The sequence below is a fragment of the Pinus tabuliformis genome, chromosome 2_2, assembly GCF_031772625.1.
Source record: "Pinus tabuliformis cultivar Carrire ecotype Pingquan chromosome 2_2, CPIR1, whole genome shotgun sequence".
Lineage (NCBI taxonomy): Eukaryota > Viridiplantae > Streptophyta > Pinopsida > Pinales > Pinaceae > Pinus > Pinus tabuliformis.
In genome coordinates, this window is record NC_142300.1 from 698,799,365 (window position 1) to 698,817,104 (window position 17,740).

Below are 17,740 nucleotides of genomic sequence, written 5' to 3' on the forward strand. Positions count from 1 at the left end.
TTGGTACTTATAACAACCGACTTCTACTTTCTGCTTATCCATGATATCGAAGCAGAATCCAAAGAGAACCAGCACCGAAAAGTGCTCTAGTGATCCTCCATACTGCCTGCCCAGTCAGCATTCGAATAATCATGCAGTTTTCATATTTCTGGCAGTGTATCTCAATCCATGAGAGATTGTGCCTGTTAGGTCCCTACAATACTAGTGATTACCGCGCTACTATTGTAGTTGTATCCCTTATTAATATTGTTGTGCCCCTATTGTCCCCATATTGTATATTACTGTGCCCCATAGAATCCCTCTACTCCTTATTACTCCTTAGACTCCTATATATAGAAAGGAGGTTTCATCATTTGAATCATCAAAAGAATCACTCATTTGTGTAATATAAAGGAGGTTGCCCCCTCGAAGAGGCTGAATTCTAAGGCGTTGATCTATCTTTCCTATCTTTTTGTGAGCTGGTTTCACAACATTTGGTATCAAAGCTTTGGAGTCTAGGCTTTCGCTGCTCCAAATAGGTCATCGTGGCATTTTCTCTATAACTTTTTTTTTGCAATGTTTCAGAAGCGAAAAAAAAAATCCATTTGAGACGAAATCGCACTGAACGTTGGGTCCGAATTTCAGAGCTTTTCGCACTATATTTGCGGAGATATGATTTGAGAAAGTTGGCCTTTTTGCAGACTCCTGAATTACATTCCAAATAGGTGACCTGGGGAAAATCGTCATAACTTTCTCTATGAGCATCGGATTGAAATTTTGTAAGAAGGTACAGAAAGAGGACAAACTGTAGTTTCTTGTATATACTTTTCAGAGCCAAAGGTCGAAACAGGGACACGTGGCATGTTGTACAAGTTCGCTCTATTGAACTAGTCTATAATTAGGTCACTGTGGGAGATTTGGCATAACTCTTCCTTGGAGAATCCAATTTGGATAAGACTGGTGGCATTGGAAAGAGGACACAGAGGGCTACAGCAGGTCAAAATTTCATAACTGGATGATACGAAACTACAGAGATACATCAGAGGCAATATCAAACTCCTACAAAGTGAAAAAAGGTGAGTAGATTTTTTTAAAATTTTTCCTTGAACTTGGTTTGAAAAATTATTTTGAAGGAATTCAAAGAGCATAGTAGAGCATTATTATTGGTAACTGATGTCCCGAGGAAAGAAAATTCAAACACCTAGTAAGCAACCTGAAAGCTCTAGCATGACTCGTGAAGAAGAGGAAGAAATGCAACATGATATATCAAAATTACAAGACCAAGTGCACAAATGTCACTCTCACAAAAGCTAACAGAAGCTAGGATAAATGGCGTGGAATCTAAGATAAAGGGCGTGGAAGCTAAGATGAATGGCGTGGAAGTTAAGATGGACGATTTAAAGATAGATTTGAAGACAGACATGGCAGATTTGAAGACGGATTTGACAAATTTTCTACAAGAAATACTTACTAATGGTGAAAGAGTAGTGAAGGAAACTCATGATGCGAACAAAAGAAACGTTAATCATGATTTCATAGACTCTAATGTTGGATTGAAGACCCACCATATTCCAAAAATCGATATGAGGAAGTTTGATGGCAAGGATCTCGCAACATGGATATTACATATGGAACAATTTTTCGATCTCAATAATGTGCAAAACACACAAAAGGTACGTTTTGCAACTTTATATTTGGAACCAAATCAGTTTGTCTGGCATCAATGGCTTTGCTCTCTTAAACAAATTATCACCTGGGCAATTTTAATGGAAGAATTGAAAACACGTTATGAGGATACAAAAAGTAAGCAACACTTTTTGTAGCCAATTGATAAGTCTCAAACAAAAGGGTTCAATAATGGAGCACATTGAGGAGTTCCAAAAATTGAACATAAGGGTAAAAAATATTCCAGAGGAGCATAGGATTGATGTGTTCATAGGGAGTTTAAAGGAAAATATCCAACATGATATTCGCCTTTGGGAACCTGATTCATTAGAGAAGGCATTCGAGTTAGCAAGAAAAATGGGTGTAATTGCACAATTATGTTCGCCAGATGTTTCCACATTGCAATCATCTATTTCTCCAAATCTCCAAAAAGTCTTGGACAATCATTCCAAGGTATTTGAGACTCCCAAAGGTCTCCCACCTATTCGTGATCATGATCATGTTATTCCTCTGATTCCAGGAAGTGTTCCTCCAAACATCAGGCCGTACAGATATCCCTATGCCCAAAAGAGTGAAATTGAACGTATGGTTGCAGAAATTCTAGAGGCTGGTATAATTCAACCTAGTCAAAGTTCTCTCTCTGCTCCAGTAGTATTGGTGCACAAGAAGGATGGATCATGGCGCACGTGTCCAGATTATAGGGAGCTCAACAAGCTCACTATTAAAGATAAGTTTCCCATTCCTGTCATTGATGACTTACTGGATGAATTGCATGGATCAATTTACTTCACCAAGTTGGATCTTCGTTCAGGATATCATCAAATCAGAATGAAGACTGAAGAAATTCCGAAAACAACATTTAGAACTCACGAGGGTCATTATGAATTTTTGGTCATGCCTTTTGGCCTTACCAATGCACCTTCTACATTTCAAGGTTTGATGAATTCCATTTTCAAACCCTTCCTTAGAAAATTTGTGTTAGTATTTTTTGATGATATACTAATCTACATCAAGTCTTGGAAGCATCATGTTGAACATTTGTTGAACATGTTGACAAGGTGCTACAACTATTGGAGGAGAAACAATTATATGCGATCCAAATGTTTCTTTGGAGTACAAGAGGTGGAATATCTGGGTCATATTGTATCTCATGAAGGAGTTAAGGTAGACCCTAGCAAAATTAAAGCCATTAAGGAATGGAAAATCCCCACATCCATAAAGCATTTGCGAGGATTTCTCGGGTTGACAGGGTATTATCGCAAGTTTGTTAAGAATTATGGTAGAATAGCAGCACCTCTAACAACATTGTTGAAAAAAGATGCATTTTCATGGACTCCGGAAGCAACAAAGGCCTTTGAACATCTTAAAGAGGCAATGTGCCAAGCACCGATCTTAGCTACACTGGACTTCACAAAAACCTTTATTGTGGAATGTGATGCTTCAAGAAATGGAATTGGTGCTGTTTTAATGCAAGATGAAAGACCCATTACTTTTGAAAGTCGTCCAATCAAAAGAAAGTTTTTACACAAAGTTATTTATGAGAAGGAAATGTTGGCAATACTACATGCACTTAAGAAATGGTGACTCTACCTAATGGGAAGACACTTCAAGGTAAAAACAGATCATAATAGCCTTAAATACTTTTTAGAACAAAGATTATCTTCTAAAGAGCAACAAAAGTGGGTCACAAAGATGTTGGGTTATGACTTTGAAATCATCTACAAAAAAGGGAAGCAAATGTGTTGGCAGATGCACTCTCAAGAAAGGATGAGGATGTGGAAACATTGTTGTGCGCCATTTCTATTATCCAACAATATTGGATAAACGAAGCAAGGGAGGAATGGAAGAATGATGAAGAAGTGTGGGCACTTATTCGAAAGTTACAACAAGATTCCAGTACATATGATACATTCAGCTGGCAAAATGATTCGTTGTGGTACAAAGATCGCTTATACCTCTGTAATAATTCCCAACTCAAACAAAAGATTCTTATGGAATTGCACAATTCTCCCTTAGGAGGGCACTCGGGATTTTTAAAAACTTACCATAGGGTTAAGAAGGAATTTTTTTGGGATGGCCTTAAATCGGATATTCAAAAGTTTGTGGCAGAATGTTTGGTTTGCCAACAAAATAAAGTAGAAACAATTAAGACCCCGGGTCTATTACAACCTTTATCCATTCCAAGCCAACGTTGGGAGGAGGTTTCAATGGATTTTATTTTAGGTTTACCCAAGTATGAGGGAAAGAGTTTCATCACGGTGGTAGTTGATAGACTTACCAAGTATGCACACTTTTGTGCATTATCACATCCATTTAAAGCCAGTACAGTTTCCACTGCATGTATGGAAACAATTCAAAAGCTACATGGAAACCCAAAGATTATTGTAAGTGGCAGAGACCCCATTTTCACTGAAAATTTTTAGACAGAATTATTTTCTTGTGTTGGTACTCAGTTAGCTCATAGCTCATCTTCTCATCCTTAATCTAATGGGCAAACTGAGATAGTAAAAAAATGTTTGGAAGGATATCTTCGTTGCTTTGTATATGATAAACAGACACAATGTGTCAAATGGTTGCCTCTCGCTGAATGGTGGTATAACACTTCCTTCCATACAGCAACAAAAATGACCCCATTTATGGCACTTTATGGATATCAGCCACCATCCATCACATCATATTTAAGAGAAAATTCTAAGGTTCAAGCAGTGGAACATCACATCGAGCATCAACAACAAGTCCTCCAACTCTTAAAGGATAACCTTGTGTTGGCGCAGAATAGAAGGAAACAACAGGCAGATCAACATCGCAGCGAAAGAAGTTTTGTTGTAGGTGATTGGGTATTTCTACGGCTACAACCATATAAACAAATGTCCCTAAAGCAAGCTAAGAAGGATAATAAATTATCGCTAAAGTATTATGGTCCGTACAAGGTGTTGCAAAAGATTGGTACTATGGCATACAAATTGGAGCTTCGTGTAGCTTCTCGAGTTCACCCAGTTTTCCATGTTTCATGTTTAAGGAAGGTTATAGGTGACAAGCTCCCAGTTCAAACAATATTTCTAGAACTTGACGAAGAAGGAAAAATTGTATTGGAACCAGAAGTAGTCACAGAAACAAGAACTTGACAGCTACAAAATCGATCAATTTCGGAGTATCTCATCAAGTGGAAGAACTTATCTGCTGAAGATTCCTCATGGGAGGATGAGAATTTTATATAGAAGCATCTAGAACTACTCAAGCATTGAGGACAACACATTTTGAAGGAGAGGGGCATGTTAGGTCCCTACAATACTAGTGATTACCCCATTACTATTGTAGTTGTATCCCTTTTTAATATTGTTGTACCCCTATTGTCCCCATATTGTTATTACTGTGCCCCATAGAATCCCTTTATTGTTATTTTTGTGCCTTTATATTATTATTGTTAGGTCGGCTGGGTTATATTGTGACTCCTAAGACTCCTATATATAGAAAGGAGGTTTTGTCATTTGAATCATCAAAAGAATCACTCATTTGTGTAATATAAAGGAGGTTGCCCCCTCGAAGAGACTAAATTCTAAGGCGCTGATCTATCTTTTCTATCTTTTTGTGAGTTGGTTTCATAATAGTGCCCCGAAGATATCTCAGAATATTCTTGGCACCAATCCAGTGAGGCTCAACCAAATATGAGCTCACCATGCTAACTGCAAAACATATGTTCGGAATCCAACTCCCTCTTACTTCTGCACGAGAGGGTCTGCACCTGTCAGAAATAGTTTGTCCGCATAAAGTGCCAGTATCATTCACAACCTTTGGGTAATGGTTTGGATTGGTTTCACTCCTAGTGAATCTCAGCGTCATCAAATAGCTATCAATCCTTTCATACTTCGCTAAGGGTGTTTTGCTTCAAGCCATAGAGGGCTTTCTTTCACCTGTATACATGAGATTCCTAATCATCAATCTTAGACCCCTTGGGTTGTTCCAGACATGTGGACCTGCTATATGAGGGGAATGGTCCCCTTGTAAGATTTTCCTTTGGTATATCTCAGACATGTACTTTCATGCTCCTTTTGAATTTAGGCATCCCTGTCACCATTTGACTCACAGACCTTCGGTGCTACGTGACAATGGACATGGTCCCTAGTGGAATTCTTGCAATTTGATACAACCCTAAACTCAAAAACACCTTTGAAAATTCTATTTCCAAACACGTACCTTTCCATTGATGAGTGCCACCCTGAAACCTTTGACTTCCATTTCCAAGATGGACACCAGGTTCTTCTTGCGATCATGTACATAAAAGTGATTTTGGGGCCCCTTGCTTTCTTTGAAGAGTCGACCATTTCCTTGATGACCTGCATTACCAGTCATTCCTTTGATCATTGAAGATGTACCTAGAATGATTGTTATCTTCATCAAGAGATGTGTCTCTGCCATTCAGACACTCCTTTCCATAATGGTGTGAACTTATTGCAACCAAGGCATCCACCTTTCCTTCCACCCTTAGATCCGAACTTCCCAATGAAGTGATCTTTAGATGGGCCATCAAAAACTTCCGCTACGCCATTCTGATAATATGCTCTGCATCGATTTCGCCCTTTGTGAACTTATCAGAGAGATGTGGAACCCATTAATCCTTGTCCCTATTGTCTTGGTGATTGCTCTTTCACTCTTGCTTGAGCATTGTCTTCACCTCAGCTCTGATACCATGTTAAGTTTAGGTATGTTCTATGCTAGAGCAATTTATTTAAATTTTCCCAGTGAGTTTAACATCTTTAGCAATCACATCATCATTAAAGTAAACTACAGTTAGAACATAAATAGAAGACAAGCCAAGACAAGAGGACACAAGATGTGGCGCCAACCAGGGACAAACCCCAGTGTGGGGAAATCCTTGATCAATTCTTCTTTTATGTTCTTCAAGGTTCAGCAGAGAGAGAGATAGTACATTTACAATAGAATTCAACACTTTGACTTATCTAGATCTGAGCATAGATCATCTCCTATAACGATGAGATTAGTTGAAGACATTCTGCTTCCACTGATTCTCCAAGGTGACAATTTCACCTATCATAGTGCTACCTTTCGCCCATTTAATGCACATAACTGTGTGACACCATCCTGTACTGTCACATGTGTTGAACCTTGATGACTGAGCTGCTCCTGCTCTCATCATCATGCTACTCATTATTTATCATGCCCACTGTTTCATTCATCATCGTGCTGCCCTTGCTAATGTGCATCATTCATGATCATGCCTTCCACTGAGAACATCATGATGCACATTCACATTAGTGCCTTCGAGATCAAGCTTGTGAGATCATCTTTAATACCACCATTCACTGAGATATGAGAGTTATATCGAGATCAAGTAAAGATCTTATAACTGTCATAAGACTGCAACGAGATATATTATGAAATCATAGTGATCTGTCCTTTTGTTTCAAACCCTAACCACTATTGGCCATTATGCTGAGACAACTACATATACATATGTGAGATTGAGATGACACCCAACGTAATTCCCATTGTGCAATTTGAGTTTCTGTTTTTTATTACATCTAAACTTCCATAGGGATACCACCGAGATCTATATGCATAGATTGCGGCTACAATAGTTCCTTCCTGCGGCCTAATTACCCTTATCACTACGGCTACCCTCTCATTGACCGTGGCCTAATTACCCTTATCACTACGGCTACCCACAATGTGAGGCTAGACATTGGCTTACCTGAGGGAAGTTATTTCTAGGAGGGAAATCTCACCATGTTTTGAGGCTTATACTGTGGCTTCGGGAGGGATATTTAGTCTCTTGATCCTAATTGACTTCATCCATTGGGGGATGACCCTCTATCTTCTATGGTTTTGTTTACATTGGGCATGCCTTTCTTATTATCTTAGTCTCCTTTACCTTGTGGATGAAAAGCAGTGTTGATAATATCGCCGAAATATCGGCGATATTCGCAAATATCGCGATATTTTCGGCGAGCCGAAATATCGCCCCCGAAAAATCGCGATATTTGCCTGTTTTTAATTTCGCGCGAGAATTCCGATATATCGGCGATATTTTCTAAAATATCGCGAGACGACAGCAAATATCGCCGGCGGCCTGTATAAAACGGTTTATGAGTTTTTAAAGTCGCGTCATTTCGTTTTTGTGGTCGCTGGAGACGGAACCGGTCGAGGGTTTGGCTGCCGAGAACAGGTATCTATCCACCCAAAACACAGATCTATCCACTTATCACTGTTACAAACTTACATCCATCCGAAAATCTCATAGGTATAACCGTATATCTGAATTTTTGACGGTGTAAATGCTGTCTATTAATTTTTAAATATTTGAGGTGAGCCGACATGAGTTCTTCTCGTTGTTTGGAGGCTGACTTCAGTGTTAACCACTATTTCTTCTAGTTCTAGGCTATAACAATACGTGCCAAGGTCTAACATTTGTCATGATAAACAATGAACATTGTTCAATGTTTACACTGTACAGTGTACACACTGCTGGTATATATGGTGATCTAAACCATTCTAAGACAGAGCTTAAGGTTGTCTAATGGTAATCAACAGTGCTTTTCACCACATACAAAGAATATCTGTCTCAGCACTGTAGATGGTCCTTCCGCCAGATCTTTTGGTGACACGGTATTGACTAGATGTGTTATTGCTGTAAGTTTCAAAAGCTTTTAAATATTTCCCTTTACTCAAGTTTCAAAAACACCAGAATTTGAAGTCTTCTTGTACACCTGTTCCAGAGGACAATGACTAAGCCATGATACAATATGTTGCCTGCAATGATCATTTAATGTTGCAACATTTAACTTGAGGGATTTGCCAATACAAAGTAATCCCCAAAAAATCATTGGAGAAGAATTGAAGGACAGTTTCCAACTTTCTTTCTGTTGTTACTCTCTTCTAGAACTTCAACAAAAGATGGACCCCTCCCAGGAGGTCTCATCACTATTCTGCATATTATAGAGTTAAGTGAGAATAGTATGCCACTGCTCTAGATTCAAAATTGCTTGTAATCTAATACTGAGACCAAGGGCTTTAAACAAGTTACCATTCAATGGTTTTAAACTTTTAATTTTTAAATGAGTTGGATCTGATCTAAATATCCAGTTTGAGATTACAGACATTTCTTTCATTGAATTTCACGGTTTCCTTTATCTTGGAATGTAACAACCCCTTACTATTTTCATGTGAAATGAGGTTGCTGTCCTAAGGAATGATATCTAAAGCACTTGATCTGGTTAATCATTAAAACTTGAACATAATAAACAGCATAATAACCTATGATACAGATATATTGTTTAATGATCAGTCTTGCACATCTAGAACAGCGATTGGTGATTGATTTATGGTCTGATTTGGAACAGCTATTGGAACTCTGCATAATGATGAATGGTTTATAATTTCCTTCTATTATTCCAGTTGGGAGTTATTATCTGTTGTCTACTCTTGTCTCAATATAACACAGAGATATCTCAGATTCTCAAATGCACCTAAAGAACTTTGTTAAAGTTTAGTCCATTTGTCTTTGAAGAATGAGGATTTGATATTGAGACCTGCACCCATGGAATTTCGTAAATTCGTATTACTTATTAAGTTATTAAGTTACTAATTCCAAATTTTTTTTGGTGCTGTAGGTTTCCTTTTGAGTTAGCCCACTACAAAATACAAATATGCCAAAAAACTTGGACCCATTTTGGGAGTATGGGATCCCTGATGGTGGGACAAATCGTGCATATCTTTCATGCAAATTGTGTGGGGACAAGATGACAGGTGGGGTTACACGACTGAAATACCATCTTGCTAGACTCACTGGACATGATGTTGGCATTTGTCAAGTTTCTAGTCCGGAGCTTATACGAAAAGCTCTTGAGGCAATTGAAGAAAAGGACAGAAAGAAGGAAGAGGCGGAAAGAAACAAAGCTGAACGTGCAGGTAGATCTTTTGGGATATCTTCTCCTGATTTTGATGTTCAGGGTAGTGGCCCTACTGGCCCTAGTGGGAGGGGCTCCACAACTGGCACACCATCACATGCTAGCGCTACTGCTAGTGTGAATGCGAGGTCATCATTTTTTGTTCCATGAACAGGAGCTGGAGCACAACCTAGCATAAAATCGCTTTATAAAAAAAAAGAGAAGGAAGAAGCAGATAGAGTCATGGGGAGGTGTATTTTTTGGAGCGACTTACCTCTCAGCATCACAAAAACCAATCCATTTTGGCAACCAATGTGTGATGCTATTGCTGTTGTGGGCCCAGGGTACAAAAGTGCTACATATGAGGAGTTGCGGGGGCCAATTCTTCAAGCAGAAAAACAGGACATCAACTCTAGATTGGCGGAGTTGAAACAGACATGGGAAGTCACTGGATGCACAGTGATCTCTGATGGTTGGACAGATAGGAAGGGTAGGACCCTTCTAAATTTCTTGGTACATTGTCCTAAAGGTACCATGTTTATTAAATCGTTGGATGCATCAGAACATATCAAAGATGCAGCAACGATATGTGAGTTGTTAGATGGGTTCATTCAGGAGATTGGTGTGCAGAATGTGGTGCAAGTCGTAACAGACAATGCAGCTAATTATGTGTCTGCCGGCAGAATGCTTATGGAGAGGCATCCCACATTGTTCTGGACTCCATGTGCAGCGCATTGTCTTGATTTGTTGCTTGAGGATATGGGGAAACTCTCCTTCATCAAGGAGGCAGTTGATATGGCTAGGAGCATCCCCAAGTTTATTTATAACCATGCTTTTGTTCTTAGCCTTATGAGGAGGTTCACTAGAAACAAGGAGTTGCGGCGTCCTGCCATCACACGTTTTGCCACAACCTTTATTACTCTTCAGTCTTTGCTTCGATGTCAGTTCGAGTTGAAGCAAATGTTTGTGTCTGATGATTGGCGTGCTTGTAGATACAGCAGGAGACCTGATGGGAGAGCCATTGAAAAAATGGTGTACTCTGAGACATTTTGGCGTGGAGTACAAGAAGCATGTGCAGTTAGCGAACCTATAGTAAAGGTTCTTAGATTGGTGGATGGAGAGAAGCCTGCAATGCCTTATTTGTATGAGGGCATGGATAGGGCCAAGGAGGCCATTCGTTCCTATTATGCAGACAAGGGTTCTGCTGGCCTTAATAGGCAGATGATGTTTTGGGATGTGATCGATAGTCGGTGGACAGGGATGCTTCATCGACCCATTCATGCAGTAGCACTCTTCCTCAACCCTGCATTTGCATACAAATGCAAATTTCATTTTGATGGCGAGGTGATGGAAGGGCTCCATTCCTGTATTCAGAGGATGGTACCTGATTCTGAGCTTCGTAGCAAAATCAAGCATGAGATACAGAGTTATCAGGATTGTGTTGGCCTATTTGGCTTTGATGATGCCATTAAGGAAAGGGCCCTCTTCATGCCACGTAAGTGACAAGTCATCACTCATTAGAAATTAGAAATTTGAATTTAATTATGTTTTAACTTTTAACTTTTAACTTTTAAGTTTTTGAATTTTTTATTTCATTATTTTGTTGTAGATCTTTGGTGGCGAAGCTATGGTGCAAGGGTACCAAATTTGCAAAATTTGGCTATACGAATCTTGAGTCAAACATGTAGCTCTTCAGGGTGTGAGCGCAATTGGAGTGTATTTGAGAAAATACACGCCAAAAAGCGCAACAGGTATAACTTTGAACTCAAGCCTTCAGTTGAGCAATTACACTTATTGTAATTTTTAATTTTTAATTTATGACCTTCAAGTGTCAAGAGTCAAGAGTCAAGACTCATTACTTTTTTTGACACTCTTACAGGTTGGAGTTCGCACGCCTCAACGATTTGGTGTATGTGCATTACAACATCCGACTTCGAGTGAGGCAAATAGAATCACCAGTGGATCCAGATGCCATTTCCTTAGACAATATTGATGTATTGTCTCCGTGGAGGGTGGAGTCTCAGGAGCCCATATTGGAGGAGTCAGCTTCATGGTTAGAGCCAGTGGCAGATGATCCATTAGAGCAGGGGCAACAAGAGGAGGACTCGGAGTCAGAGGAGCAGCAGCACTTAGAGGAGGAGCAGGAGGAGGAGGACACTGCGGGAGCATCAGCATCAACACCATCTGCTATAGATATAGGAGAGCATAGCTCCATGCCTATCACTCATTATTTGACATTAGGTGCAGAGGCAGTGTCAGGGCCTTCTACTACTAGGGGCAGGCCTGGCAAACAGCCCATCATGTTTTCTCGTAAAAGGGGGAGAGGGCAGTAGATAGATAGCTGCTAGTTTTATTTGTTATGCTACATGTAACTCATGATGATGAGATACTTTTATTATTATATGTGATGTTATTTTGTATTGGTTCTCCACATTTGAGTCCTTGAATGGACAATTATCAGGGATTAGCACGATTTGGTATCGCCTTTGATATATCATTTCTATTTGACATCATATATATCAGTGTTTTCTTCATATTTATGTGCCAATGTGTTTATTTCATGTTGTTATTGCTTTATATGTTTAAAAATCTGAAAAAAATGAATATATTATGCATTTTTTATGCTTGCTTTTGTTGTTTAAATTCTGAACATGAAGATGTTGCTTTAAAAATTAAAATAGTTTCTTGAGTGTTTGCTGGGCACTGTATAGTTATACTCATTTAATGCCAATTTTTTGTTTTTTTTGTGCCCTAGGTTTGAATTAGTTCACTACAAATGTCAAATATGCCAAAAGCCTTGGACCCATTTTGGGAGTATGGGGAGGCTGTTGGTGGGGCAAATCAGGCATATATATCATGCAACTTGTGTGGGACCAAGATGTCAGGAGGGATTACACAATTGAAATACCATCTGGCTAAACTTTCTGCATATGATGAAGATGTGATGCCTTGTATGGTTTCTAGTGCAGAGGTTATACAAAAAGCTCGTGAAGCAATTGCTGAACAAGACAGAAAGAAAACTGCTAGGGAGAGGCCAATGGTCTCAGATAGATAGCTGCTAGTTTTATTTGTTTTGCAACTTTTGCTACATATAAGTTTATAACTCATGATGATGAAATACTTTTAAAGTTTTATATATGTGATGTTGTTTTGTTTGAGTCCTTGATTGGACAATTATCACTATCAGGGATTAGCAGGATATGTGATGTTATTTTGTTTGAGTCCTTGATTGGACAATTATCAGGGATCAGCAGGATTTGGTATCGCCTTTGAAGTTTGATGTATCATTTCTATTTGACATCATATATATCAATGCCTTCTTCATATTTATGTGCCAATGTGTTTAGTTCATGTTGTTATTGCTTTATATGTTTAGAAATCTGAAAAAAATGAATATATTATGCATTTTTTATGCTTGTCGATATTTGCCGATATTTTGCCGATATTTTCGCCAATATTTCCGATAAGATATTTTCCGGACGCTCGCCGATATTTTCCCGATACCGATATTATCAACACTGATGAAAAGTGCCTTTCTTGTAAATTTTCTAGGCTAAGGAGTTGGCGCTGCCTTTGCCTCTACTTGAGACAACCCAAAAATATTATTTGTGGATGTATATAGCTTGCTTGGAGAATGAGATTACCATGTTAGAATTTTTATCATGGAATAGTAGTCTCTCGCTTCTAAATCATTCATGGGAATGGATAAAGTTAGTCTTTTCCATTTTTTTCTTTTTGCCTCTCTCTCTATATTTTCTCGTTTTGTCAACTCTATTCTTGGTCACCTCACTAGTGATGGATTCCCTATAAGTCATTGTCATGTGTAGGGCCCAACTTGAGATACCTATTCCTAGATGGATCTTGTCACCATGATCCTTCCTCCTTGTTACTTCCCTGGAACATTGGTTTTGGTTGTTACATCCTGCAGACTGTAAGTATGGGATTGCTTAATCATTTATTTAACACGTTCTTCTTCTAATATTTTTCTCCTTGACTTAGGTAGTACCACCCTAGTGTGGTAACCAATTTTCTCTCTTTATATATCTACATTTTTCTATTGTTTTCATTCTTCTTTTCTCAATCTCTCAACATCTACATACTCATGTTAGATTTTTCTGTATGTCACTAGCTCATCACAACTCACACCTTTGCTTGTTTTGTGCGAGCATTGTCTCATGTAGCCTTTTTGCTTTTTCCTCTTGAAAGTCACTTCTTCTGATGTCGAGCTACCATGGTGATCGTATTTCCAAATATTGCCATCATTTGTGCTTCACTAGTCTTCGTATCTCTTGCACCCTAGGTAGCTACACATTGGCATAGTTATCTCGTAGTTCCATAACTATTTCATGAACTTTTCCACTTTAGATGCATTTTATTTGCATCTATGTTGCAATTGATGAGGTCGGTTGGATGATTGTGAGGATATATTCTTACCTTAGAAACGCATCTCTTCGACTTATGAACACTTTTGGAGGAGTTGTCCGCATATTTAGCGACTTTTCACTTCGCAAATGTGGACTTCTGAACTTCTTAGGTCAGACATTGGCTCGGTTGAGGGAATTTATTTCTACGAGAACAACCTTACCTTGTTATGGGGCTTATATACTTCCTTTGGCACTTCACTAGTGTTTGTATCTCTTGCACCCTAGGCAACTACATGTTAGCATAGCTACCTCTTAGCTTCATAGCTATTTTATCAACTTTGCCACTTTATATTGTTGAAGAATGTAACCGGTTACGGTATTCATAATTGTACTTGTCAAAAGAAATTTTATTATTAAAGAAAATGACTTATTAAAGTATGGGTTTCATGCTTGGGTCAATGTTTGCTAGGTCAAAGCCTCCATTGAAGGCTTCTAGGTTTTGTCTTGAGTCATTAGAGTCATTGTCATTTTTATTAGACCCTTCTTGGGCTTTTGTATCATGTCAAAAAGGTTATTTTTCACATCCACACCAAGTCAGCTCTGTCCCCATGAAGTCGTCCTACATTAGGGCATTTCGACTGAGCAGAAAGGCTATATAAAGAGAGGCAATTTGACCTATTAGGAGCATTCACTCAACACGTTCGATCTTCAAGGAAGAGAGGCAGAAAATAGATTGAAGTAGTTGGAGAAGGATGAAATTTGGTCTGAAATTATGTTGCTGGGGGTTGAAGTTGGTCTAAGAAGTCTGGAAGTGTCTCATCTTGATTTGATCTACTGAAGGAAGAGTTTTGACTGGGTTTTCCCCTTGTAGGGGTTTTGCCCTAGCTGAGCACATACATCTTGTGTCTCTTATTCTTGTGGCCTTCATATACATATAATTTGTAATTGATTGATGAAAGATAAACTAATTAAGAAGTAAAAGAAGCCAACATAATTCACAAGTAATTATCAAGAAAGAGGAATCAAACCCTAATTCCTATAAGCATTGATTTCTCAACATGGTATCAGAGCTAAGGTCGAAGAAGGTTGAAGATCACTTTGTTGGCTTGGAAGAAAAAGTTACTCCCTCTATGGCAAGTTACTTGAAGATGGGATTCAATATCGTGAGAATTGCAGGAAGTTGGATTGGAAGGATCATCTACAACCTATTAGGGAAAGTCAAGAGTAAAAGATTCTTGGTTGCACTTATAGGTACTCTTGATGATGAAAACACATCGACCATTGATAGTGGAGCATTAAGACATATGACAGGGGAAAATGGACAACTTCATACTCTGTCAAAGCAACCATCATCTCATACAGTGGAGCTAGGGGGGACAACAACAGTTATGTAGTCTAGGGCCTCAGATCTACGTCACTGGAGCTGGAAAGTGGAGCAAAGCTACACCTCAACAATATACTCTATGTCCCAGGTTTGAAAAATAATTTACTTTCAATTTCTTGTTTAGAAGATAAAGGAGATAGGGTTGCCTTTGTAGATGGTAAAGTTTTGGTTTGGGGAAAGGATTCAAGTATTGAAAAGGCAAAAGTTATTGGAGTTCATGAAGGAAGGCTATATAGAGTTATAACACCATCTCCTCAAGCCCTAGTTCACATGGAGATCAATCCTATCGAACTATGGCATAGAAGATATGGGAATATTCATTACAATATAATACCCTCTCTTAGTCAAATGGTAAAGGGCATCCCTAACATCAAGGAAGATCATGGAGTATGTAAGGGATGTGCTTTGGGAAAGAATACAAGGAAACCTTTTACAAGTAGTGATACAAGGTCTAAGGAAATATTAGACCTCATTCGTTCCAATGTCTAACAAATCTCTTGGAGGGCATCTTTATTATGTGACCTTCATTGATGATCATTTTAGAAAGACATGGCTCTATCTTCTCAAGACAAAGGACGAAGTATTTGAAAAGTTCAAGGAATTTAGATCTGAAGTGGAGACCTTAATCGAAAGAAAGATAAAGACTTTGAGATTCAAAAATGGTGGGGAATACACTTCAAAAGAATTAATTGCATATTGTAAAGAAGCAGGTATTAAGAGGGAGCTCATTGTTCCCTACAACCCCAAGCAGAATGGAGTTGCAGAAAGGAAAAATAGAACAATTGAAGAATGTATACGAACTATGATATTTGATCAAGATCTACCAAAGTTTCTATGGGGAGAAGCAACAATGACAACAATATATATACAAAATAGAAGTCCTCATAGAATCCTTGATAATATGACACCAAAAGAAGCATTCATAGGGAAGAAGCCATGTGTAGACCATCTCTGAATCTTTGGGTGTCCCACATACATCCATGTTCCAAAAGACAAGCAAAAGAAATTGGATTCTACAAGTATAAAAGGGATCTTCATTGGTTATAATCTTTCTTCAAAGGCTTATAGAATCTACATCAAGGAAGGAAGACAAATTAAAGTTAGCAGGGATGTTATATTTGACGAAAATCATGCCTACAAAAGATCCAAGGATATACTAATCGAATCTAGTGATGAAGATGTGCCATTATTTGAAGAAGAAGAGCATCATGACAAGACAACTGCAAACCAAGAAGAAGAAGAAGGACCAAGTGAACCTATTCAACATGTAATCGTTCCCAAAACAAAGAAAAGGCCAAATTGGTTAAAAGCTACACTCAAAGATGTCAAAGGACATGGAGCTACTAAGGGAACTTTTAGAGAAAGTAAAAGATGAAAGAGGTATTTAGGTTATGCAACATACATGTCAAAATTGATAGAAGTTGAGCCAACTACATTTGAAGAAGGTGCTCATCAAGAGGAATGGAAGAAGGCGATGGAAGAAGAATATCGATCCATCATGAAGAATGGAGTTTGGGAAATCGTTCCTAGACCAAGTGACAAATTGGTTGTCACCTCAAAATGGATCAACAAAATCAAAGATGTTTTTGATGAAAGCATAGATAAATACAAAGCTAGATTTGTTGCAAGGGGTTTCTCACAAAAGGAATGTGTTGTCGCACAGATTGACACGACAACGCTCAGACCCGGGGCTGTCACTCTGATCCCCGATCTCTCCGTTTAAGACTGTCTCCCGCGGCTAAGGGGGGTAGACCCTATGAGGTGATGAAGACCAACTGTCGACTAGCTGGGTTGGGAGACACGAGAAACAAGCACTAGATTGATTTACTGAATTAATAGACCAGTGCCTTGTGGGTTTGATGTTTGTTTAAATGATTGTTTACTAGATGTTGCAAAGATGTAAACCATGCACAACAATCATTTATCATCAAATAACTTGAACGATATCCAGTAAAACCACAAAGTTCTTATAATGACCAAAGCTCAATAACGATATCCAGTAATTAAAATTTTTGAAAAGATAAATGTCTTAAACAACCATGCAATTATGAATCATTAACCAGATATCACATTTATGCAGCTAAATCTTCAAGATGATCATTCGTGTGCAGACTTGCATAAATCGAAAATTTGAATCTCAGCATGAAAAATATAACGTGATAATTTCCCGAGAAAAACTGAATCTGGCAAAAATTTCCCACAATAATTTTTATGATTTAGCAAATTTTTTTTTTTTTTTTTTTTTTTTATTAAATTTAAACAAAACTTAAAACTAAAATCTATACTAAAACTAAAACTATAAAAATCAAAACTAAATTAACGTCTAAAGCTCTAACTAAAACCTAACAAAAAAAACTCAAAACCAAAACCTAAAACTAAAAGAAACGAATAACAACTAACATCTAATCTATATAAGAATTTTTTTTTTAATTTTTTATATATAT

General features: G+C 38.2%; 1 protein-coding gene across 1 annotated transcript; it reads left to right on the forward strand.

Moving 5' to 3' along the window:
• The first annotated feature begins 10,925 nt into the window (after window positions 1-10,925).
• Window positions 10,926-12,439, forward strand: LOC149194593 (uncharacterized). The gene is made up of 3 exons (XM_089407723.1): window positions 10,926-11,043; window positions 11,158-11,299; window positions 11,428-12,439. Exons 1-3 carry the CDS (start codon window positions 10,926-10,928, stop codon window positions 11,879-11,881), a joined length of 714 nt encoding a protein of 237 aa, XP_089263849.1. The 3' UTR covers window positions 11,882-12,439.
• The last annotated feature ends 5,301 nt before the right edge of the window (window positions 12,440-17,740 follow it).